The sequence below is a fragment of the Leuciscus leuciscus genome (assembly GCF_965113295.1).
Source record: "Leuciscus leuciscus genome assembly, chromosome: 15".
Lineage (NCBI taxonomy): Eukaryota > Metazoa > Chordata > Actinopteri > Cypriniformes > Leuciscidae > Leuciscus > Leuciscus leuciscus.
This window is the reverse complement of record NC_138739.1, coordinates 3,883,903-3,910,304: the sequence shown is the minus strand read 5'-3', so window position 1 is coordinate 3,910,304 and position 26,402 is coordinate 3,883,903. Positions and strand designations below refer to the sequence as shown.

Below are 26,402 nucleotides of genomic sequence, written 5' to 3'. Positions count from 1 at the left end.
TAGAAATAAAGAGAAAAGTTTTTGCTTAGGTCTAACACTAGTATTCAGAAATACTACAGAGACTGAATAAAGTAATCAAATGTAAAATAACACTGGGTAGTATTTTAGTCCTGACTAAATTAAATACATAGGCTATTAATCCTGATTCCTTAAAATGAAAGCTATGGTTTGTTGTTTTGACAACCAAATGAATGACAGGCACATATGGCTGCTGTCCCTTTAAGAGCTAGTGCACGGATCCTGTGTTCATTATACGGTCACGTGCGATTTATGCTTATTTAAGACATAACCGACTGTGTTTAGAGGATACTCACCAAGACCGAAATTGACATCATTTTCGCATGTTTTTGACTGTTAAAGCGATAAAATCCACGAAAAATAACTTTTGTTACCCACGAGCTGTTTGTGAGGCGGCTTTACTCTATGTATGTGTGCAGAAAAAAAAACCATCTCTCTCAGACAGCGCGCAAGTACTGAATAGTTTCAAATCGCGTGAATGTTTAATCAGGTAAAACTTTAAAAGACGTGCAAATGGTAAAGTTACTTATGATGCAATGCTGGCCCGATTATGCAAGTGACAATTCCGTCTATCCCGACTCCCGAAACGCGAGAGTGTATTTTTACCTCAGTATGTTTCTTCTGGGAGTTTTTTTGTTTGCCGTTATGCTCATTTGTTTTGATTTCTTCCTATAAAATCTATCACAGAGACAAGCAGCGCGAGCCTCAACAGCGTTACCAGAAAAAGCCTACATTATCATTATCAATAGCTGTTTATGTAATAAAATCTGAATCATTCTCGCGATTCGATGCTTCACTTGTTATTTGACGGATATTAGGTCCGTCAGACTGGAGAAATTTTAGCGGTAACGTGACCAGAAATATTTAAGACCTATCGAATCTGAATTTAAGACATTTTAAGACTTTTTAAGGCCTTTTTTTAGGAAAACTTTATTTAAGACATTTTAAGACTTTTTAAGGACCCGCGGCCACCCTGCCTCTTGATGTAGGTGGGCTTGAGCCGAATTGCCAGATGGTCAGACTTGCCAAAATGGGGTTTTGGTTCAGCTGTAAAGGCATTTCTAATATTGCTGTAGCAGTGGTCCAGTATCTTATTTTCTCTAGTTGGAAAATTCACAAACTGATACAGTTTTGGCATGTTTTTCTTCAGGTTGCAATGATTAAAATCTCCCAAAATAATAAAAGCAGCATCAGGATATTTGTTTTCATGCTCATTGATCATGTCATGTAGCTCCCTGAGTGCAGCCTCTTCTTTGGCGGAGGGGGGAATGTACACAACACTCACAATAATGCATTGCAATTCTCTGGGTAAGTAAAACGGCCGTAGCTTCAAAGTTAAAAACTCCACATTCTCAGAGCAAGATTTAGAAATAAGCTTACAGTCGGTACACCAAGTCTGTTTGACGAGGACGGCCGTTCCTCCGCCACGAGTCTTGCCGCTATCCACTGCGCTCCGGCAGTGGTGGACAGTAACGAAGTAAATGTAATTCGTTACTGTACTTAAGTAGCTTTTTTGCGTATCTGTACTTTACTGAAGTATTTAAATTTGGGAAGACTTTTACTTTAACTCCACTACATTTCAAAGTCAAATATCTTACTTTTTACTCTACTACATTTTCAAAATCAGTCGTTCCTTTTTATTTATGAGTGGATAAAAACTTAACTGGTCAAACGAGCCACCAATCACAGTAGCCTACAACGTGAGCGCTTTGTTTTGAACTTGCCTTGGCGGTATCTACTAAGCGCGAACCAGAGCCGTTAAATATGAGAGTTGCGACCATAGACAGTATATAAGAGGTTGCGACACACACGGCTTGTTCGACTTGAACCGGCGCTGCATAGACCGATCAGTTTATGACATCAAAGTATGAAATTGATTGAAGCGAGAGCGATTGAAAAGCATACAGAGCCGTCTACTCTCTAATCGCTCTCGCGGTATTTTAATGTCATTCACCGATTGGTCTGTGCAGTGCCGTTTCAAGTCGAACAAGCCTACTGTGATCTCGCCGCCGCGCGGTCACGTGATTCGTGTAGCTCTCAATAGTTCCAAACAATTTGTGTTGCCAATGATTTTAAGCGGGGCAGAGAGCAGCAGCTATAATAGCCTTTTTTTTTTTTCTGAGGAGTAGCAGAAACACTGCATTAATACGTTTTGGTGTTTAATTTTGTAGGGAAATTGGCTGCTCCCATAATGTAGTGTGTATATATTCAATGGCATTGTGCAGGTTTATGTGAATGTATCATAACATTAGGGATGTTTATAATTATGACCATAGACGCTCGTGAAAAATATGTACAGTAAATACTGTAAATGTATTATACCTTATGGGAACAGTCCCCTTCCGTCAAAAATTAAACACACAAAAAATGTATTCAATTCATATATATATATATATATATATATATATATGACTAATTAATGTCATTTTATTAATAGATTGATGTGCCAAGAGTGACATTCGAGTCTTCACGTAGACTGAGTTAAGCAAGAGTCTTGTGACAAAAATTATAATAGGACATTATAGCCATAAAAAAAAATCATAGTACTTTGATACTTAAGTACATTTGAAGGCAAATACTTTTGTACTTTTACTCAAGTGAATGTTTAAAGGCAGCACTTCTACTTTTACTTGAGTAATATTTTACCTTGAGTATCTTTACTTTAACTCAAGTACATGGTATGTGTACTTCGTCCACCACTGCGCTCCGGTCCTCCCTAAAGGCCGTGTAGCCATCTAGTGTTATCGCCTCGTCGGGTGTCCTTTCCCCCAGCCATGTTTCACAGAAGCACAGCATGGAGCAGTCCTGTAAGTCCCTTTGCGTGGAGATCCGAACCCGGAGCTCATCCATCTTGTTTAACAGAGACTGGACGTTAGCAAACAGTATGACCGGGAGGGCTAACTTTCCACTGCTAACCAAGCGCCGGAGTCGTCGTTCGGCCCCTCCCCACCTGCCGCGTCTCCGCCTGGGCCTGTTGTTATCCGGGTATCGGCCTAGCGTCTTGTCGCTTGCTAGCTCAGGATAGGTGCTAAGCGTGCTCGTGTCTAAAAGTCCAAAATGACTGCACTCTCTCAGCCTTAATAGGGTCGCCCGGTCATAAATGCAATTTTCTGACCATGCTGTTACCATAGTATAGTGCAAAACAACAAGAAATAAACAAAAAAATAATTTGACTCTAAGAGCTCCGCGACGTCGCCCTCTCAGGAGCGCCATCTGTGAGCACTGTGCCACTGTTCGTCCGACTGTTTGTACTGTACTGTATTTTATTTTATTTTTCTAAACTGTTTTAATTATTCTTATTTCTTTTAATTATTTTAATTTCTCCTATGTAAAGCACTTTGAATTGCCATTGTGTATGAAATGTGCTATATAAATAAATAAACTTGCCTTAAACAGCTGTCAAATATGAAATGTTTAGTTTAGCTATATTTGATCTCACACTTCATGACCGTTAACTGAAGCTCTAGAACATGTGCTCATCAGCTTCTGTGAACATAAAGCCTGTCTACTTTAATTTGATTGGTCATCTCAATATTCTGATGTTGATGAGCGGCGACAGACCGCAGAGCTCAGACGAGAAGATCTTGGAGCTGTGCAATATCCTTGCAGCACTAAAGTAGAGTTAATACTATATTAGAGAATTATTTCACAACCTTTGTTATATACACCTCGGAAATATATTCAGGTCTGGACCACAGTGACTTCATAACTGGTTACAGCCGTGGTTGAGGCTGGTTAAGACAAACTAATAGGAAAGAGAGGTGACATCACACTTGAAAGTGCTGGAACTGAAGATAAGCTACTTAATGTGAGTTTTTGTATGTCTGTGTAGAGAAGATGAATGAGTGAAGCTCTTCCCACATGCAGTGCAGTGATACGGTTGCTCTCCAGTGTGGATCCTCTCATGTGTTTTCAGGGTTCCTGACCGATTGAATCTCTTGTCGCAGTGTGAACACTTGTAAGGTTTCTCTCCAGTGTGGATCCTCTGGTGCTTTTTCAAATCTTCAGCTGTGATAAAAGTCTTCTCACACTCAAAGCACATATGATTTCTTACACCAGTGTGTATTTTCTGATGTCCTTTTAAATCCTGCAGACGTGAAAAACTCTTTCCACACAAATAACATGAATGTGGTTTCTCCTGTGAATGAACTGTCATGTGTCTCTTCAGGTCTGAAGCCCACAAAAATGTTTTGCCACATTGATCACATTCATGCAGTTTCTCTCCAGTGTGGATGATCATGTGAGACTTAAGGTGTCCTTGATTTCTAAAACTCTTCCCACACTGATCACATGTGAATGGTTTCTCTCCAGTGTGGATCCGCATGTGAACATTGAGATTCTGTTTGCAAGTGAAACTCTTTCCACACTGAGTGCAAGTGAAAGATTTCTGAGATCTTCTTTGATGTTTCTCCACTTCATTCACTTCTTCATTCTCATCCATCGGGCCTGAAATTAAAGTTAAAAAAGTGCTTAGTACATCAATAAAATAAAATAATTTAGTGAAAAAATATATAAAACCCTCATCTAATAACAGAAAGTATTGAGTTGAGCAATCTTTGTCTTTTTAAAAGAAACTTTTTGCTGAATGGAAAATGGAAAGCCCTGAAAGCAATCATAATATTTTGACTTTTAGATGTAACTAAAATTATGAAATGTTTTATTCTTGATGGAAGGAGAAGACAATAAAATGTACAATAAAATTACTAATTGCTGCAGCAAATACACAAAGTATGTAAAAGTAAAAAAACTAATGAGACAGATCTCCCTCTTTATTGTCTAACAATATATCAAAGCATCTCAAGAGAATGAAAGTGAAGAAGGCCAGTTGCAAAGCTAGATGACAGTATATCTCGCATCTGCGTTTTATGAAATACACCGTAAGTGGAAGAATAACTATTTAATTTTAAAACAACAACGAAGAACAAGTTAAAAATAAATCAGCCTCTTCTTCAGCTTCAGTTTGTAAAAAACTAGAAAACTTGTACTTTCCTTCATAAAAGTGTAAAAAACAACACAAAAATGTACATAAAATTAAACTCAAAATAAAGAAATTTGATATAGATTATATTATACAGCAAACTTATATATAAGGGATATTGTTCTTTAGGAATCAGAGTTGAAACTGCTGGTCTTAAAGATTAACTTTATTCACTGTGACAAATTTAGATGATGTTTCTTTGTCCTGTTACTCATGGCTGGTTAGGACCGACTAATAGGGAAGAGATGCGGCATCGGAACTGAAGATGATCTACTTACTGTGATTGTTTTTTGTATGACTGTGTAGAGAAAATTAACGAGTGAAACTCTTCCCACATGCAGTGCAGTGATACGGTTTCTCTCCAGTGTGGATCCTCATGTGAACCTTCAGATTCTGTTTGTATGTGAAACTCTTTCCACACTGAGTGCAAGTGAAAGATTTCTGAGATCTTCTTTGATGTTTCTCCACTTCATTCATATCTTCATTCTCATCCATCGGGCCTGAAATTAAAGTTAAAAAAGTGCTCAGTAAATCAATCAAAGAGAAAAAATATGTAGTGAAAAAATATATAAAACCCTCATCTAATAACAGAAAGTATTGAGTTGAGCAATCTTTGTCTTTTTAAAAGACTTCCCACAACAGCGCTAAAACAAGTTCCTTGTTCTGACTAACTCTTAAAGACAGCCATCTAACGGTGTAATACTGTAACTTTCACTGAAGTCCATATATCAAACACTAATGGACCATTTCTCAATACCAAATACGGCATACTATTTATAAAATAATATTTATTGAACAACAATAATTAAATTAAAAGGACAGTATACACTATGATACAGTAGACAATATAATAGCCATAATAAAAGACAATAGGAAATAAACGCAAGCAAACTATTGAGTCAAACGTAAAAAAAAGCAGCACTATAGTATATGATTTAAGTTAAATATAGCCTAAATATAAAGTTATGAAACTTTATTTTCTCCTTAACTCAAAGATTGCCCGTTTGATAAACCCTAAATGAATCATGTTTAATGATGTGGCTGTTTTCTCTGCGGGAACATGAGCGCTGAACGGCTGCTGACGGCCTGGAGATCGCATCTGCGAAAGTGTCTGAACTAATTGTAAAATAGGCACTATGTTTATATATGAGTCACATATTTGAGGTCTAAGTAACTACTTTCTTGCCTAAAAAACTCTCAAAACTAAATTTCGTGACACAACACAAAACCATTTTTTTAAATGGTGGATTTGCTGACTGTTGCAATATGTTTTATGTTCTCCCGAGAAACTCTGTGTCGGCCTGCAAAATGTTTTGCATTGAAACTTTACGTTTAGGGGGAACGCAAATCATTCTGCAAGCAAACAAAAAGTTTCTAGGGGGAACATAAAACATTTTGTATTCAAATGCAAAGTTTCTCATGGGAAAATAAAGGTTTATGTAAGGGAGATGTAAGGGCGGCATCAGGCAGTGGTTCACGCTTTAGGATTGTCAAATGACTAAAGAAATGTCTCGTCTATTACAACACACCGCTACCAACGATGGATATAAGCGTAGTTAGTAGGGCTGGGAAAATAAATCAATGCATCTCGAGTCGTAGATCGATTCCAATATTTTCCAAATGCATCGCCATTCTCTCTCGAATCGATTCTGAGCTTAGTTTTTAACAGCAGATGGCGCTGTAGGCTAGTTTTTAACAGCAGATGGCGCTGTAGGCTAGTTTAATAGAAGATGGCGCTGTAGGCTAGTTTTTACCAGAAGATGGAGCTGTGGGCTAGTTTAATAGCAGATGGCGCTGTAGGCTAGTTTTTACCAGAAGATGGAGCTGTGGGCTAGTTTAATAGGAGATGGCGCTGTAGGCTAGTTTTTAATAGAAGATGGAGCTGTAGGCTAGTTTTTAACAGCAGATGGCGCTGTAGGCTAGTTTTTAACAGCAGATGGCGCTGTAGGCTAGTTTTTAATAGAAGATGGCGCTGTAGGCTAGTTTTTAACAGCAGATGGCGCTGTAGGCTAGTTCAATAGAAGATGGCGCTGTAGGCTAGTTTTTACCAGAAGATGGAGCTGTGGGCTAGTTTAATAGCAGATGGCGCTGTAGGCTAGTTTTTAATAGAAGATGGAGCTGTAGGCTAGTTTTTAACAGCAGATGGCGCTGTAGGCTAGTTTTTAACAGCAGATGGCGCTGTAGGCTAGTTTTTAATAGAAGATGGCGCTGTAGGCTAGTTTTTAACAGCAGATGGCGCTGTAGGCTAGTTTAATAGAAGATGGCGCTGTAGGCTAGTTTTTACCAGAAGATGGAGCTGTGGGCTAGTTTAATAGCAGATGGCGCTGTAGGCTAGTTTTTAATAGAAGATGGAGCTGTAGGCTAGTTTTTAACAGCAGATGGCGCTGTAGGCTAGTTTTTAACAGCAGATGGCGCTGTAGGCTAGTTTTTAATAGAAGATGGCGCTGTAGGCTAGTTTTTAACAGCAGATGGCGCTGTAGGCTAGTTTAATAGAAGATGGCGCTGTAGGCTAGTTTTTACCAGAAGATGGAGCTGTGGGCTAGTTTAATAGCAGATGGCGCTGTAGGCTAGTTTTTAATAGAAGATGGAGCTGTAAGCTAGTTTTTAACAGCAGATGGCGCTGTAGGCTAGTTTTTAACAGCAGATGGCGCTGTAGGCTAGTTTTTAATAGCACATGGCGCTGTAGGCTAGTTTTTAATAGCAGATGGCGCTGTAGGCTAGTTTTTAATAGAAGATGGAGCTGTAGGCTAGTTTTTAACAGCAGATGGCGCTGTAGGCTAGTTTTTAATAGAAGATGGCGCTGTAGGCTAGTTTTTAATAGAAGATGGAGCTGTAGGCTAGTTTTTAATAGAAGATGGAGCTGTAGGCTATTTTTTAATAGAAGTTGGCGCTGTAGGCTAGTTTTTAATAGCAGATGGCGCTGTAGGCTAGTTTTTAATAGAAGATGGCGCTGTAGGCTAGTTTTTAATAGAAGATGGCGCTGTAGGCTAGTTTTTAATAGAAGTTGGCACTGTAGGCTAGTTTTTAACAGCAGATGGCACTGTTGGCTAGTTTTTAACAGCAGATGGCGCTGTAGGCTAGCTTTTACCCGCACGCTTAAATGCTCACGAAGAAGAGCGCTCGTGCGTTCGTCTGAGAATGTACTCGCACCTCAGAATGCTTTTATGACACAAGATTAATGTAAACGGCCCACTGCAAACACCCTTGTAATTCACTTCAACCTTTTAGAAGTTTATGAATGATTATGTTATAGAAGGTTCAAGCGGTGTGTGTGAGCCATGGAAGCAAGCAGAGTACGGCTGTTTCTAAAGCACGCAGTGACATCGGCTGTTAAAAACTAAGCTTAGAATCGATTCGAGAGAGAATCGCGATGCATTGGGAAAATCTCAGAATCAATCAGTAATCTTTTCTCGATTCACGATGGATCAATTTATTGTCCCAGCCCTAGTAGTTAGAATAGCAAAACACTGGTGTAAACGGCCTCTAAAACGCTTTGAGCTTGTCCACTTTTGACCACTTCTAGAGGTAGTTGAAAACGCATTAATCCGGATTGCTTTCGTAGTGTAAACGCTCATGTGGTCGAGTGTGTTCAAACAGCCACAAAAGACCGTCTAATCTCCTTCTACTGATCTAATTAGGGATGCACCGATCCACATTTTTTCACTTCCGATCCGATCCCGATACCTGAATTTGGATATCGGCCGATACCGATACTATTCCGATACCAGAGCTGTGTTTGCTTTAATATTATTATTATCATTATTGTTTATTTTATATGATGCTGAAATAAACTCCTCTCAACAGGCAAGTATGATATGTAGGCCTACATATTTATGCATGTATGGTAAGTATAAGGTCAGAAAAGGAAGTCAGAAAAACAGTAAATCAGTCAATATTTATTACATTCCCAAAATGTCAAATACTCTGAGTCTTGAAATATAAGAAAAGTGCAAGTGTAAACATCTTACACACACACACACACACTATCTAAAGGGTGATCCTCGCTCCGATGCTGTAACTCTCTCGATGAATGCTCGATCAACATCAGCCATGTGCAAACAGACAAGCGGATTTCGCCTCAGACGCGCGTCAATTTCGCTTCAAACTTTTGCTTTTTACGAGCGTCAATTTCGCTCTGGGCGCGCGAATGGATTCAAAATATTCAAGCGTCCAACTAGACGCGGCAGACGCGAATTTGACGCGCTATTCGCGTTTGGTGTGAACGCACAGTAATGTGGTGCTTTTTTAAATGTTTGATTGCATTCGTTGTGTTGTACGACGCGAGGGAGCTTCAACGAGCTCTGAATTACGGCTTTGCAAACATTGCATTTTGCTGTCTTGCTCTGCGGTGTTTCCAGTGTGAAGAATTTCCACACAGCGGCCGCAAACTGCGGAATGGATTTCCTGAGCGGTGGCGTGTCTCATAACTCTGTGTCTCATTGAGCCGCGCCTCCGTTCAGGAAATCCATTCCGCAGTTTGCAGCCAGCTAGCAGACTAGCCGGCGGGAATCACTTTTGGAGTCATTTCAGCAGACAACGTTAAAGCGCAGACATGACTCAAGGATATCGGATATCTCCGCAGGTTGGATCGGGAAAATCCGATACGTGAATTACGCTGGTATCGGTCCCGATACCGATACTGGATCGGATCGGCCCCATCCCTAGATCTAATGCTAAACATTATGAGAAGCGCGCAAGCCAGACGATTTTAACTCTGACGGCTAAAGACCCAAGTTTGGTTTGAAGATGAAAAACTTTGTTTGACGTGGATTTGCAGTTATCAGAGCAGAAACAAAAGCTGTATTCTGTTAATCTCCAGTCGCGTTCACATGCAAATTGTGTGAGCTTATTTCGTCCATTAGATTGAAAGAATTGAGAAAGCCCATACATTTGCCGGCCCACAGACCCTCCCCTCGAAGAACTCAGGACAGAAGTGGTTGAAAGTAGACAAAAGAGACAGATTAAAACACCAGGTGTAAATGGGAATGTGTGTCCCTCGTCTACTTCTGATCCAATCAACCAAAACACATCTTAACACCAGCTGTAGATAAAGCCTCACAATCTTCTTTAATCCTTTTGAACATGTGATTGAAACCAAATGTGAGACATTTAAACTGACCAATCAGCAGATTACAGCTTTCCCACATTGTACTGAAGGTGTGACATTTAGCAAACCTCAGATGTACACACACATCTTGGCCGACAGACCTTTATCACTATCAGCACTTCTTTACGGATCACTAATGGCCCTTGTGGTAAGAAAGAGGGGGTTGGAGCAGGAAAGCAAACGTCTTTGTTCATTTGCAACCCTAAAGAACACAAAAACAATGAAATATAGTTTTTTCATCACCATGTCCCTTTAGGGCAGGGATGGGCAACTTCGGCCCTGGAGGGCCAATGTCCTACAGAGTAGTGCTGGGCGGTATGACCAAAAATCCACATCACGGTATTTTTCTAAATTACACCGATTTCACGGTTTATGACAGTTTTTTTTTTTCCAAGCATGACTGGGTGTAAAACACATTTTTCATTGCGTGAGAGAGGAAACACTGCAGTAGATTGACTTAGAATGCCCTATTTTACTCTCATGAGTGGATATTGTAGAAAAAAATCCACACTAGTATTAATACAGGTTTGCAAGGCTGTTTATAAAGAGGTGCCAGCAGGAGGCGCTTTAGGGGCGGCAGAAATAGCGGTTTCCCCGGTAACGGCTGTACACAAAGCAGCAACGCTCATAAACGCGGCTTTATCGGGAAAGATCAAGAAAGATTCAATCGTAATAACAAATAAACTTTTCTAAAGACCGTCAGTTCACTTCAGATACATTCATATATATCTGGTCATAACACCCGCGCCGCGTTTTGATTTTGAAACGTACAGTGCTCATGTTTATTCAACGATGTCAATGCCAACCACAAATAGATTTTCCAAAAGGCTGTGTTGATATTGTGAACCAATGTATGGGAAACACTGTAATATAATTTGACAGCTATCAATTATAGTTTAACCTATCCATCTTCAAAGTCACGCTTAGTAATAAGGTGCAACAGTGAAAAAGGACCCTCTCAAACAGTGTTGCGCCGCGCCGCGTTCCGATCGTTATTAAAGCGACATACACCGATATTGCGGTATTTAAAAAATTCATATCACCGCCCAGCACTACTACAGAGTTTAGCTCCAACCCTAATCAAACACACCTGAACAAGCTAATCAAGGTCCTCAGGATTACTAGAAAGTTACAGGCAGGTGATATTTTCAGGGTTGGAGCTAAACTCTGTAGGACAGTGGCCCTCCAGGACCGAAGTTGCCCATCCCTGCTTTAGGGGCTCTGAATAAATCACATTTTTGTAGTGAGAACTATTAAATATTTGATAAACTATGCAACTACCTAAAATATTTTAAAAACACGCAATAATGCTATAATTTTAACACTCCCTGTTTTTACACAAACTAAACCACGTGTAGCAAAGTCTATTTATTAGATTTTTTTTTTTTTTTTATATTGGTGTTTTAGCAAGATAATAACAATATTCTGGAATGCGCTAAACTGTATTAAGACATATCCATAATTTTGGTAACATGGTTGCAGTAATTGTGAACCAGATGTGAAATAAACAGAAAAAAATGCTCAGATAATACTTGTATTGACTTACAGATAACAAACATCTTTTGCACCCGGTTCTTATTATTTGCTGCTTTAATTCTAATTCACAACTAGATTTGTCCTACTATAACAGAGCTAAATCTGACGAACTGCTTTATAACCTTAATGTTCTTCAGCCTCACTAATGAAGAATCAGGAATAAACACCAACCTCTTTGTTCTTCAGTGTGTTTCTTTCTGCAGTCTTCTTGATCTCTCATGTTCTCACTGTCCTTCAATAAACTCTGTCTTTGCAGATTTCAGCTCTTCCTGATGGTTTGATGCTCGTCTTCACTTATAGCTGACGGGAATATTCCAGCATTTATTGGTGAATTGCAGTGGGAGGAGCTTCACTGAAGGAGGAGGAGCAGATCCGACAAAATCAAGAAGAAATCACTTAAAGTACTGAGTAAGAAAAAAAAAAGTCCACCCACCCACTTTAAGTATTTATGGTCAGTCACATCATAAAAAAATTAAGAATAAAAAAAAAAAGATTAAAATATATAGATTTGCAAGAAACAAATGGCGCACCAATACAGTTAACTCAACTTGTTTTTGTTTATTGTGTTGCATATGAAACATGGGTCATCAAAGATTATTGAAATAAAAGCCATTATGAAACTTACCTATATCTTGCAGATGTCACAATAACTGATCGTGTCGTTTGCTCAAATCTGTTGACAATAAAATGAGCTTAATGTGTGAATTTACAGATCTGAAGACATCAGCATAATGAATGAGGAGAAAACAGGATCTATTGACATGAAATAAAGAGGCTTTTCAGCTGCTCTGATAATAGTGATGAGCCATAGACTATCAATACTCATTCAACAAGAATATAACGTTAGAGAATACAAGAATGATACTGTAAAATATAACAACAGTAAATGTAAATATAAAGACAGCCGCTGATGACATTATCAACCCTTGTAATTTGTCCACATGAATCCGATTCCCTAATAACTTCATAACAACAAAGTAGTTCGCTAACATCTTACCGTTTTGAATGGGAAAAGAAACAGACACACGATGAAAAACTTTCTGAAAAGACCCTGTAATATGTTGAGTAAACCGTGTAAACTGTATAGTAGTTAGTTACGTGATTTAACGTGTGAACTGTTTACCTCAAAACACTCAGGAGACGCGCGAAGGCGAGAGTGGTGACGTCATCACCACGAGACGAAATAAATTATAGATTATCAAAAACTAATTTTTAAGCATAACTTTTCTCCACTCAACTCTGTGATTTGGAACAAAAAAAAAAGTATTACGTTTAAAAATAAATCTTTATTTTACAGAAACTGGTACAATAACGGTATAATTTTGGTCAGACAGTTATTTAAGAATAATGAGAATCTTTACTGTGAATTCCTTAATCATTATAAGATCCCTGTAACTACTAAAGAGTTTGCTGTAGTATTTGATGCCATTCCCAGTGGCCTTATTCAACTTTTATCAGGCATGTTTTTAAAAGTCTCTTCTGCTCACAAAGGCTGCATTTAAAAACAGTAATATTGTGAAATGTTATTACAATTTTAAAAATAAATAAACATGTGAATATATAGTAAAGTATAATTTGTTCCTGTGACCAAAGCTGAATTTTAGCATTATTACTCAAGTCTTCAGTGTCACATGATCCTTCAGAAATCATTCTAATATGATGATTTGATCCTCAAAAAAGCAACAATTTATTTTATTTTTTCAGGATTCTTTGATAGAAAGTTCAAAAGAACAGAAATATAAATCTTTTGTAATATTAATCACTACCGTTCAAAAGTTTGGGATCAGTAAGAAATTGTATTCATTTTTTGCGGGGGAAATAAATCAAATACATCAATAATTTTATTCAAGGATGAATTAAATTGATCAAAAGTTACAGTAAAGACATTTCTAATATTACAAAGGATTATATTTCTAATAAATGCTGTTCTTTCTATGTCTATTTAGATCTAATTAGTCTATTTAGTCTAAAATGGGATCATCAACATGTGCAAAACTACTCAAACCCAAAATCATATCAATTTATTTAGAGATTTCTGTAACTTATCCAACCATACACGAAACAGATCAGACATCCAAGAAATGCATGCTTACTCAAAATGACATTGCACTAAACATGATGCAAGTAGTTTTACATTTTGTTTACCCAGAAAACTAACATATCTAGCATGAAGTTTTGTTCTAGCATTAGCCTTACCTAAAGTTTTCATAGCCATACTTGCACCACTTAAATCATTGTCAAGGACACAGCCAAGATAATTAACACTATTACTGTTTGATATTACACAATCCCCTACCTTGACAGACAGGTTAGGAACCTTGTTCAGTTTACTTTTAGACTCACATAACATGGATCCCGTTTTTTACCTAAATGCAATAAGAGTTTATTTTAAGAGAGCCAGTCTCTTACTTTATATAACTCCTCATATCACTTGTATTTTACTGACATCCTTGTCTGAAACCAGTAAAGCAGAGAACAAATTATAGTCACAAACTGCTTACATATTATTTATGTATAGGAGGAATAAAAGAGGGCCTAAGACACTTCCCTGGGGAACTCCATTATTAATAATAGTTTATTCAGAGAGAAACCCATCAATTTCTACACTTTGAATTCTCCCAGTTTAATAAAAGTTCAACCAGGCTATCAGCATACTTGGAAAACACATGACACTTCATTTATCTTACAGTACTGAATGATTCACTGTCGAAAGCTTTTTGGAGATCCAAGAGTACCATTGCACACATTTTACCTCCATCAATCTGCTTCCTTTTATATTTATATTATATAAATACATTTTATTTATACATTTACATTTGATCATTTAGCAGACGCTTTTATCTAAAGCGACTTACAAATGCAGAGAGCGATAGAAGCAATCAAACTAACAGCAGTAAAACATTATTACTAATTATTTATTCTTGATGCAAGAAGAAGGAGCAGACAATACAAATGGAAAATACAAGTTTAATACTTGGTGCAGAAAATACAAAAAGAAAGTAAAACTGGAAACAAATAGGACAGATCTCTCTTTATATTGACTAACAAGATAATAAAGCATCTCAATCAGCCTCTTCTTCAGCTTCCTGAGCAAGAACAGTTAGTAAAAAATGTTTAAAGGATGAATTACAGTCATGGCCTAGTGGTTAGGGAGTTGAACTGGTAACCCAAAGGTTGCTGGTTCGATTCCAGAGCCGGTGGGAAATGACTGAGGTGCCCTTGAGCAAGGCACCTAACCCCTAATCGCTCCCCGGGCGCCACACAAAGGCTGCCCGCTGCTCTGGGTGTGTATCCACGTTTGCAGTGTGTGTGTGTTAACTACTCACTACTCTGCTCCTAATGTGTGTGCATTAACTTGGATGGGTTAAATGCAGAGGTCAAATTCCAAGTATGGGTTACCATACTTGGCCGTCACGTGTCACTTTCACTTCACTTTCACTTAAAAAAACACTTGTACTTTTAAACATATAGATTATATTAAGCAACATTATATATGCAATATTGCACTTTGGGAAGGAACTTTATCTTTGAGTTGATGTGAATCTAACAGTTAAATATAAACTATTTAATGTGACAAATGTTGACAATGTTTCTTTTATACTGTCGATGGTTGTGGCCAGGGCTGAAGAGTTCTAGAATCACCGGCGTCCCAGATATGAGGTAGTTCAGGGGGTTCGGGGTCATAAACATAGACTCAACTGATATTATATACATCAGTTTTCCTGATTATTTTTGTCTGATGTTTAACATTTCTATCCTAAAATAGCTTTCAAATATGAAATGTTAAGTTTAGCTATATTTGATCTCACACTTCATGACCGTTAACTGAAGCACTAGAACATGCGCTCAGCAGCTTCTGTGAACATAAAGCCTGTCTACTTTAATTTGATTGGTCATCTCAATATTCTGATGTTGATGAGCGGCGACAGACCGCAGAGCTCAGACGAGAAGATCTTGGAGCTGTGCAATATCCTTGCAGCACTAAAGTAGAGTTAATACTATATTAGAGAATTATTTCACAACCTTTGTTATATACACCTCGGAAATATACTGAAGTCTGGACCTCTGTGACTTCATAACTGGCTACAGCCGTGGTTGAGGCTGGTTTAGACAAACTAATAGGAAAGAGAGGTGGCATCACACTTGAAAGTGCTGGAACTGAAGATAAGCTACTTAATGTGAGTTTTTGTATGACTGTGTAGAGCAGATGATTGATTGAAGCTCTTCCCACATGCAGTGCAGTGATACGGTTTCTCTCCAGTGTGGATCCTCTCGTGTCTTTTCAGGGATCCTGACCGATTGAATCGCTTGTCACAGTGTGAACACTTGTAAGGTTTCTCTCCAGTGTGGATCCTCTCATGTTTTTTCAGATGTCCTGAATGATTGAATCTCTTGTCGCAGTGTGAACACTTGTAAGGTTTCTCTCCAGTGTGGATCCTCTGGTGCTTTTTCAAATCTACAGCTGTGATAAAAGTCTTCTCACACTCAAAGCACATATGATTTCTCACACCAGTGTGTATTTTCTGATGAACTTTTAAACTCTGCAGATGTGAAAAACTCTTTCCACACAAAGAACATGAATGTGGTTTCTCCTGTGAATGAACTAACATGTGGCTCTTCAGGTTTGAAGCCCTCGAAAATGTTTTGCCACATTGATCACATTCGTGCAGTTTCTCTCCAGTGTGGCTGATCATGTGAGACTTAAGGTTTCCTTGTTGTCTAAAACTCTTCCCACACTGATCACATGTGAACGGTTTCTCTCCAGTGTGGATCATCATGTGAACCTTCAGACTCTGTTTGTATGGGAAACTCTTTCCACACTGAGTGCAAGTGAAAGATTTCTGAGATCTTCTTTGATGTTTCTCCACTTCATTCACTTCTTTATTCTCATCCATCGGGCCTGAAATTAAAGTTAAAAAGTGCTCAGTAAATCAATAAAAGAAAAATGATGTAGTGAAATATATATATATATATATATAAACCAGATGTAATAGCAGAAAGTATTGAGTTGTGTTCAAACAACTGTTATAAAAGATTAAGATGATTTTGATCCATTATGTCCCTGGAATTTTCCATGAAAGGGGTGCATTAATGTACTAGATATTATTTTTTTATTCATTAGAGTCACAAATCTATAGAGCCCCTAATAATGGGATATTATGATGGGAGAAAAGAATAATATTTCAATGCTTTTGTGTTCCCACAAGAAACTTTTTGATACTCGCAAAACCTCAGAGATATTTGTGAGCAAACGCAAAATTACACGTGGGAATGCAAATGCTTTTGCGAGGGAGATGTAAGGGCGTCCTCAGGCAGTGGTTCAGGCTTTAGTGGTTTTGTCGAATAAAGAAACATTATCAGCATGCTGGTGTAAAACTGTATATTTCTTATCCATTACCACCCATTGCTACCAACCACGGACAGTTAGTATAGTAAAAAATATGTGGGAGAGCATTGCAAGTTTGTGACTATATTTTAGGGGAGCAACGGTACATGTATTCATCCCGAACCGTACGGTATGAGCCCGGATTGGTCCCTTGTATACTTGTGATCCAAATGACCAAAACGCATCTTAACACCAGCTGTAGACAAAGCCTCACAATCTTCTTTAATCCTTTTGAACATGTGATTGAAACCAAATGTGAGACATTTAAACTGACCAATCAGCAGATTACAGCTTTCCCACATCGTACTGAAGGTGTGACATTTAGCAAACCTCAGATGTACACACACATCTTGGCCGACAGACCTTTATCACTATCAGCACTTCTTTACGGATCACTAATGGCCCTTGTGGTAAGAAAGAGGGGGTTGGAGCAGGAAAGCAAACGTCTTTGTTCATTTATAAGGCTCTGAATAAATCACATTTTTGTACTGAGAACTATAAAATATTTGATAAACTATGCAACTACCTAAAATATTAACATTTAAAAAATACGCAATAATGCTATTTAACACTTCCTCTTTTTACACAAACTAAACCACGTGTAGCAAAGTCTATTTATTTGATCATTGTTTTTAAATGTTGGAGTTTTAGCAAGATAATAACAATATTTTGGAATGTGCAAAAACTGTATTAAGACATATCCATAATTTTGGTAACATGGTTGCAGTAATTGGGAACCAGATGTAAAATAAACAGAAAAAAATGCTCAGATAATACTTATATTGACTTACAGATAACAAACATCCTTGTTTAAAAAATGTTTGCACCCGGTTCATATTATTTGCTGCTTTAATTCTAATTCACAACTAGATTTGTCCTACTATAACAGAGCTAAATCTGATGAACTGCTTTATAACCTTAATGTTCTTCAGCCTCACTAATGAAGAATCAGGAATAAACACCAACCTCTTTGTTCTTCAGTGTGTTTCATTCTGCAGTGTTCTGGATCTCTCATGTTCTCACTGTCCTTCAATAAACTCTGTCTTTGCAGATTTCAGCTCTTCCTGATGGTTTGATGCTCGTCTTCACTTGTAGCTGATGGGAATATTCCAGCATTTATTGGTGAATTGCAGTGGGAGGAACTTCACAGAAGGAGGAGGAGCTTACCTGGAGTAGGAGGGGCTTACCTGAAGGAGGAGGAGCAGATCTGACAAAATCAAGAAGAAATCATTTTAAATGTTTAAATGTATATGGCCACATATCTATCTCTCTAGAGAAGTAACTTTTAAGTAAATTAATGGAAAAGTGTCAACCACATACTTTATTTCTACATTTATCTTACCTCTCATTAACATATTGGCAAAGAATTTTATAAAATATTAAGGAGTATAACAATTAACAGACACCAATATATGAAAGAATAAAGATGAAAGAATAAAACTTATAAAAAACAAATAAAGCAACAATTGAGTTTCACTTATTTTGTACACACACATCTTGGCCGACAGACTAGGCTTGGGCGGTATCCAAATTTTGATACCGTCAAACCTCCTCCCTATTTTACCGGGGTATACGGTATTATCGTGACTAATTAAAAATTATGACATAAGGCTCAGACTGTGTCACCAAACTGATGGCTTGTGCCTACACTGTTCAGAAACTGAATACCAGATCGGGCAAAAAATAAATAAATCAAGCCCAACCCGTGCACGTTGTGTCCGAGGCCGGCTGACGGCATTAAATGTAATTATGAGCCTGAGCCCGCTTTAGACTTGACTATTTTTAAAGGAGAACAGTACTGCTCAGGGCAGCGGAGAGGAAATGGCACAAATCAAAAGACGCATCTGACCTGAGTATGTATCAATCCCTCCTCTCCTCCTTTTCTGTTGATGTTCATGCTGCAAAATCTTCATACTTCCACAACAAGATCAACAGCTCCTCCAACACACGATTACTCTTCAAGACATTCAACTCTCTCCTCTGTCCACCTCCACCACCTCCCGCCTCCTCCTTAACTGCTGACGATTTTGCGACCTTCTTCACCAACAAAACAACAGCTATCAGCAGTCAGTTCTCAGCTCCACACACACAGGAACCCAGACCGACCCCTTCCACAGCCAATACCCCTCTGTCCTCCTTTTCTTCGCTAACCGAGGAAGAAGTATCTACACTTCTCCTCTCCAGTCACCCTACCACCTGCACGCTTGACCCCATCCCCTCACACCTTCTACAAGCCATCTCTCCCACACTTCTACCATCACTCACACACATCATCAACTCATCCCTCCACACTGGCACCTTCCCTACAGCATTCAAGCAGGCTCGGGTTACTCCACTGCTCAAAAAACCAACGCTAAACACATCATTGGTAGAGAATTACAGACCTATCTCTCTCCTACCATTCATTGCGAAGACACTTGAAAGAGCTGTCTTCAACCAACTAACATCCTTCTTGTCTCTAAACAACCAGCTGGATGTCAACCAATCTGGCTTCAAGAAAGGACATTCAACTGAGACTGCATTACTGTCAGTCACAGAAGCCCTACGGATCGCAAAAGCTGCTTCCAAATCTTCAGTCCTCATTCTCCTGGATCTGTCTGCTGCCTTCGACACGGTGAATCATCAGATCCTTCTGTCCACCCTCTCATCGCTGGGCATCACAGGAACTTCACTCCACTGGTTTGAGTCCTATCTCACAGGTAGGTCCTTCAAGGTCGCATGGAGAGGCGAGGTATCCAGAGCACATCAGCTGACCACAGGGGTTCCCCAGGGTTCAGTTCTTGGTCCCCTCCTCTTCTCCATCTACACCACATCACTGGGACACATCATACAGGCACATGGTTTTTCCTACCACTGCTATGCTGATGACACACAGCTCTTCCTCTCCTTTCAACCAGATGATCCCACAGTAGCTGCACGGGTCTCAAGCTGTCTGGCGGACATCTCCACATGGATGAAGGAACACCACCTGCAGCTCAACCTGGCAAAGACTGAGCTTCTCGTCCTCCCTGCCAATCCGTCTCTACAGCACGACTTCACCATCCAGCTAGAGTCATCATTAATCACCCCATCAAGATCGGTCAGAAATCTTGGAGTAACGTTTGATGACCAGCTGACCTTCACAGATCACATTTCAAAGACAGCTCGATCATGCAGGTTTGCACTGCACAACATCAGGAAGATCAGGCCTTTCCTAACTGAGCATGCAACACAACTTATCGTCCAGGCCCTGGTCATCTCTAGGCTTGACTACTGCAATGCCCTTCTGGCTGGACTCCCAGCATGTGCGACCAAACCCCTACAGATGATCCAGAATGCTGCAGCTCGTCTTGTCTTCAACGAGCCCAAGAGGGCCCACGTCACTCCTCTGTTCATCTCTCTGCACTGGCTACCTCTAGCTGCTCGCATCAAGTTCAAGGCACTGACGCTTGCTTACAGAACTATCACAGGCTCAGCTCCCTCCTACTTTCACTCACTCCTACGAGTCTACATCCCTACCAGACACCTACGATCGGTCAACGAGCGACGTCTCGTGGTTCCATCACAGAAAGCCACAAAATCACTTTCCAGAACATTCTCATTTACAGTTCCATGCTGGTGGAACGCTCTCCCCACCCTCATCCGGAATGCAGAATCCCTGACAACATTCAAAAAACAGCTGAAAACCAATCTCTTCCGTGAGCACTTAACCTTATAGAAAAAAAAAAAAAAAAAAAAAAAAAAAAAAAACACTTTCCCTTTGAAACATCACTTATCAGGCTTATGCTACTCTGAATAATACCTGAACTTCGTATTTTGAGCACTTCCTGCGTTGTTGTTGCTTTTGCCTCTTTATGATGACTCGCTGAACTTAGTCCTAATTTGTAAGTCGCTTTGGATAAGGGCGTCTGCTAAATGACTAAATGTAAATGTAAATGTAGAACATGGTAACTTTTTTAACTTAATAAAACTGTCTAGAAATCATTTGGATGGTTAAACAACCTGTTCTGGTGATATTGGTGACTTTTCCAGCTCCCCCCAGCGTTCCCAGGCGGAAAACCAACCTTGCAACTTCTGTACTACCGTCCCGGTAAGATAGAAATTGGAAGTCTCGTGAGACACGAGAACGAGAATGAGCGCGAAACATGAATTGCTTTACGGCAATTCGACATAAACACACACGCCCCCCTCAATACTAGCTAGTACAAACGACGATCATGGCAACGATGGATCACTCTCGTTTACCTGCGAAACGACAAAAAAGACGTTTATCGTCGGAGGAGGTGAAGGAGAGGAAAAAAGCGTTCAATGAGTGGCGAGAGCTAAAGGATAGTGAACAATGCAAAACAGATGCTGACCTGGCGTTTCTACTAATGCAATTGTAAGTAACTCTTTGTTTTCTTTATTCCTTATTCTTGTTAGTGTTTATAAATGTATTCAATCCATCTGTGGTAACGTTACTTAGCTGACTGGCTAGCGAGACAACGTTAGATTGTTAACTGCTGTATTAGGTTGCTGCTATAACCAGTTATAAGTGGCAAACTTGACAGACAACTATTGTCATATATGCATTTTACGTCGGGACTTATAGTGCTACATAATAACCTAGGCTAATAACCAAGATCTGTCTCTGCATTTGTGTTTTAGCATAAATCAAAAATACCTGTCTGCTAACTAGAGTATATCAAATCATTTTATTTTGTAATGTATTAGCATTAGTCATCAATGTTTGTTCATTTTTACATTGTGTAGAAAATTTACACATTGTTTAAAGGTGTCGCCTGTATTCTCGATTTTGTTGTAGCTACAAGCGATGGCAAGCGACAACGTCCACGCCACGCAAGGGACAATCCAGACCACCACAACCAGTGGTGTCCAGTATAGGTGAGGAGTCGGATCGTGACCTGTACGTTTTTTCTTCCAAAGCAGTATTATTTTAGACAATGTCGATATTGCAGAAATTGATTGATGGTTTGTTTATTTTTTCAATCAGAGAAATGAATGCTAATGAGATTGGTGTTCAAACGCTGGTTAGAGAGGGAGAAATTGAGGTTTTAGAATCCAGGTGAGCTTGCCTTGCACCTCATGCTGTGTTGTACCGTATTTGTACTTGATTTGGGTTGATATGTTTCTTTTCTGTTTACTTTCCACCTGTTTATGTAGTTGGTCATGTGTTTATTGTTATGCTTGCAGCATGCATTCCCTGGATATCAGTAAACATGAAGAACAAGATTCACCAGATGAAGAGGCAGTGAATGATTTGAGGAATACATAGTAAGTAATGTATATTGTGTATCATATAGATCCACTGATTTATACAATATTTCAAAGGTGTTTATACATGTTTAATTTACAGCATTGTCATGGATGATTTTTGGGGTCACCCTAGTAATATGGACTTGGAAGATGGGGACAGCTCCGATGAGGATTTTGTCCCATCTCTTCATTTGAGGTAAAATCATTTGTTTAATTTGTAGTAGTAAACAAGGTGGTGGCATGCTCGTACAACTGATTAAATTATTTAACGTTTAATAAGATTTTGATGTGCTGTTCAATGCATACATATTTTGCCTCTTTTACACAGAACTGTTGGTGCCAAAACGGACAAGCTTCCGGAAATCAGTGTGGACGAAGCTGTGTTTGATTTTGTAGTAGCAGATAACGCTGTAGGGGAATCAGAATCAGAATCTGTTCCAGACCAACAGAGGATAACTACGGAGGAAGACCTAGTTGGTAAATGTGCCAACATTACTTATAATGACAATCTCCTTCAACTTGCTCGGCACCTGAAACTACCCATCAAGAAGTGCCAACACATGGACAGGCTGTCTGGTGTTCCATGCCCTGGTGTTCCACCATTTCAGGTCACTCTGAAACCTCGGGGGACTGGAGCAGTTTTGGAATGGGTAAGATGTTGCTGGCAAATGTGAATGTACATGTAATTTAGATCCCAATCTTCACATTTTATTCAGACTCATAGCAACAATTTTCTATATGTCAAGATATTTTACTTTCATTGAAATTTTTTCTGGAGATTGTAGTGTATGATCATTAAAAAATAAATAATAATAATAATAATAAATAAAAATGATGTGTGTATGTAGATATATATGTATATGATCCAAACTTCACACATAAATCAAAAAGCATTAGAGACGGTAACTTACAGGGACAAGTGATTGTAGCCATTAAATATGGAAAGTCTTGCATTGGCACGGCATATGTGGTCGCTCATAACTGTTGGATGCATGTTTCTTCCGGTTAATTAATAATGATACATTTTTTTCCCTTTACATTAGTTATGCCCCTTCAGACACAGCCAGTGGAAGTGGAACTCGCAGCCAACGTTAAAGTTTGGCATGCAGGGTGGTGACTTCATGCTGTTCACAAATATATTATTGTCTGGCAACAACTACAGAAAAATAGCTCTGCTTTTAAAGTTCATGGCTATGGGGATGGTTACAGAGTCAACCTACTATCGGATCCAAGATGCATACTGCATAGAGCCTGTTCAAGAATTCTGGGACAACATCAAGGCCAAAGTCATGGAGCGTATGCGTCAAAAGGACCATATTGTTGTTTTAGGTGAGGCATACTTTTGTGTCTTTGCCAACTTCAATTCATTACTTAGAAATTAATTTTTAGCCACGACTTATATTCAACGTGTGATTTATAATGCCTTTTATTCTATTGTCTTTTGGCTGTAGGAGATGGCCGGATGGACTCTCCTGGTAAGTTTTGAGTGCATATGTTTAATTTCAGTGATTAGGACATTTCATTTGCTGACAGCTGTGCTTATGCTTCAGGACACTGTGCTCAGTATTGCACGTACACTACTATTGAGCAAGACTCCAGAGACATTATACACATCGTTTCTGTCGACAAAAGGGAGACTAGTCGCAACTCGGTGATCATGGAGAAGGAGTGCTTCATTCGCACCATGGATGCTCTGCTCCCAAATGTAAAAATAAAAGAAGTGGTTACTGATGCTCACCCACAAATCACCGCATTACTCAGTAAGCAGAACTTATGTGCTATATTATTTGAAGTCTTTACTTCAATATTGTAATTGTCAATTATTATTTTTTATTCGCAGATCCTGAACGTGGACGATACAAAGCATGGGGATTACAGCATTCTCTTGACATTTGGCATGCTGCTAAAAGTCTAAGCAAAAGGCTTCGAAAGGTATGTTTTCATCCACACTATCATACTGGCAGGGTACTCAACAATGCCATATTAATCAACGTTTTACCTGTAACATCATGGCAAGAGAAGAGTTTGTTCAAAGATTTATATTGACACTGCTATTGATGTGCATGGAACTCAGGCTGGAGCAAAGAAAGGGCAAAAACTAATTCACTCCTGGTCCCGTGACATCGTCAATCACTTTTGGTACTGCAGCAAACAGGCCTCCACAGAGGAGGAATTCAAGGTATGTTTAAGATTATAGTTTTTTTAATGTAAACAATTTATACGTTATGTGTCAATTTTTTTGATTGTTTTATGTAAAGGTTTTTTTTCCCTTATATTCTTGCAGTTGATGTGGGTTGGTGTGATGCATCATGTCTGCAACGAACATTTTTGGGCAACCGGTTGCTGTCAGCATGAGCTACTGGAGGTAGGCACCCAAGACAAGCCTTGGATGGAGCAAGGTGACCAAATTAGAAATAGAACTGAAAAAAATGAATACCCTACCTGACTGCACTTATTACACTCATAATATGATGCGTTTACAGGTTCAGCAGCTCACCGGACCCTGGCTGCAATTGTTTTTGATAAGAGATGGCTGAACCAGGTGAAGAAGTTCCTAAACTTCAGGTAATCATCTGCTCTAATTTTTTTCATTTGCATTGTTTTTAATTGTGCACTCAAGCTACAGTCATTTATTTACTTATCTAATTCGATATTGGACATACTGAAGGGGAGGTCCCTATTTCATTTGGACGTAAGGAAAGGGTTGCAGTAGATTTGTAGATGTGTGGTGAGTACATAAGATAATTTAACTCAATTAATTAATCAATTATTCTGCCACAAATTCGATTTACAGGACAACATCAGATTTGGAGAGTTTCCAAAATCACATTCTGCTCTACGCATCTAAGCGCATGTCGTACACCCCATTTATATACAAGACCAGGACACTGCTGGCTGCAATTGATTATAATCTGCACAATCGACGCATGCCAGCACGCAACAAGGATGGCCACAAAATGTAAGTACTAACTGTAAGAATTTTATTTTTATTTTTTTACACCATGCACTGTTTTATATATATATTTTTTTTTTTTTTACTGAGCATATTAAAAAAATGCCATTGTTTTACAGGTACAAAAGAACGTACAATAAAAATAAAAAAAACTGGTCTGTGTATACAGTGAAGGAGAAAAAGGATTACAAGTACATCCCTGACCTCCAGAAGGCCATTCTTGGTAGGAGACTGAAGAGTGGGACCGGCCTTCCCCGCAAGACCATTCTAAGAGAAGATGATCCAAGGCGACTTGGTTTGGTGTCCTCTGCACAGCCACCACCACCCACGTCAGAGCTCGTCCAAAAACATGTGTCACAAGGTGACACAGCGCCCACAAACCCACAAGAGGACTGACACTATTCCCTCTTACATATTGCAACAATGTAAATTGTTTAAATTATGGAAACTTTTTTATTTATTATATATTTTATTATACAAATAAACACGTTCAATAAATACTGTCTCTTTTCAAACGTACAATAAAATATTCTTATTTTTAAATAACTATTTACAATGAAAGAGGTTAAATTCTTTCAATTTAAACATGACGTGTTACCCTAAATCCTGTGTAGTGACCCCTTGGGTCCGGAAAGGTGTCTCTAATTTTCCAAACACAACAGCTTGGGATGACGACCCTATTCCCTATTCCAAGGCGGCCATGCTGCCACAGTACAAACTGGCGGTAGGCTGAATGTCTGTACTGTCGCTGCTCCTCCCCTGGCTCCTGGTGATCATTTAGGGCAAAAATGTCATTCCAAGCTCCACGGGCCAGTCGCAACACCCCCTCGTCTAATACATAGTATGCCATGTATGCCATGTTGCTGATACAGTGCTCGTGGGTTTGGCGACAGCAGACCTTTTCGACATCTGTTGCCATATCACGACAATGGCCACAAACGCACCACTGAAGTCCTTCTAGGTCAGGGTCTGGTTGTTGTGTTACCTCCATTAAAGACAAGATGTCAAACATCAACCCAGGTAGTCTTGTAACTACTTTTTCAAGAAGTACGTCCTTCTGGCCAGGCTCCAGAAACTTAATTTTCTCCTACAACACATTATTTATGTTATTACATACATATATCTTCAGCAAAAAACTAACAATAAGATTAATGTTGTCTGATCACAAACAAACCTTTGTCTCGTGGGT

The 26,402-nt window shown here is 39.0% G+C and overlaps 1 protein-coding gene and 1 long non-coding RNA gene across 2 annotated transcripts in view; both read left to right on the top strand.

Moving 5' to 3' along the window:
• LOC309476489 overlaps nt 1-26,402 on the top strand; it is a 255,796-nt gene that overhangs the window by 42,862 nt on the left and 186,532 nt on the right. The gene's annotated exons all lie outside the window — the stretch shown is intronic.
• LOC309476026 (uncharacterized protein) lies at nt 21,019-25,626 on the top strand. Its single transcript, XM_082139128.1, has 14 exons — nt 21,019-21,385; nt 21,809-21,910; nt 21,998-22,069; nt 22,198-22,456; nt 22,589-22,910; nt 23,304-23,589; nt 23,712-23,735; nt 23,811-24,020; nt 24,101-24,192; nt 24,335-24,439; nt 24,545-24,659; nt 24,744-24,825; nt 25,055-25,219; nt 25,383-25,626. The coding sequence occupies exons 4-14, from the start codon at nt 22,368-22,370 to the stop codon at nt 25,414-25,416; spliced, it is 1,524 nt and encodes a 507-aa protein (XP_081995254.1). The 5' UTR covers nt 21,019-21,385; nt 21,809-21,910; nt 21,998-22,069; nt 22,198-22,367; the 3' UTR covers nt 25,417-25,626.

Excerpts from the sequence above, each read along its gene's own strand:
- LOC309476026 (XM_082139128.1), top strand. The coding sequence starts at position 22,368 with ATGGATGATTTTTGGGGTCACCCTAGTAATATGGACTTGGAAGATGGG. Across the intron at positions 22,457-22,588 it reads GTCCCATCTCTTCATTTGAG|AACTGTTGGTGCCAAAACGG; the intron begins GTAAAATCATTT and ends TCTTTTACACAG. Across the intron at positions 24,660-24,743 it reads CAAGCCTTGGATGGAGCAAG|GTTCAGCAGCTCACCGGACC; the intron begins GTGACCAAATTA and ends ATGCGTTTACAG.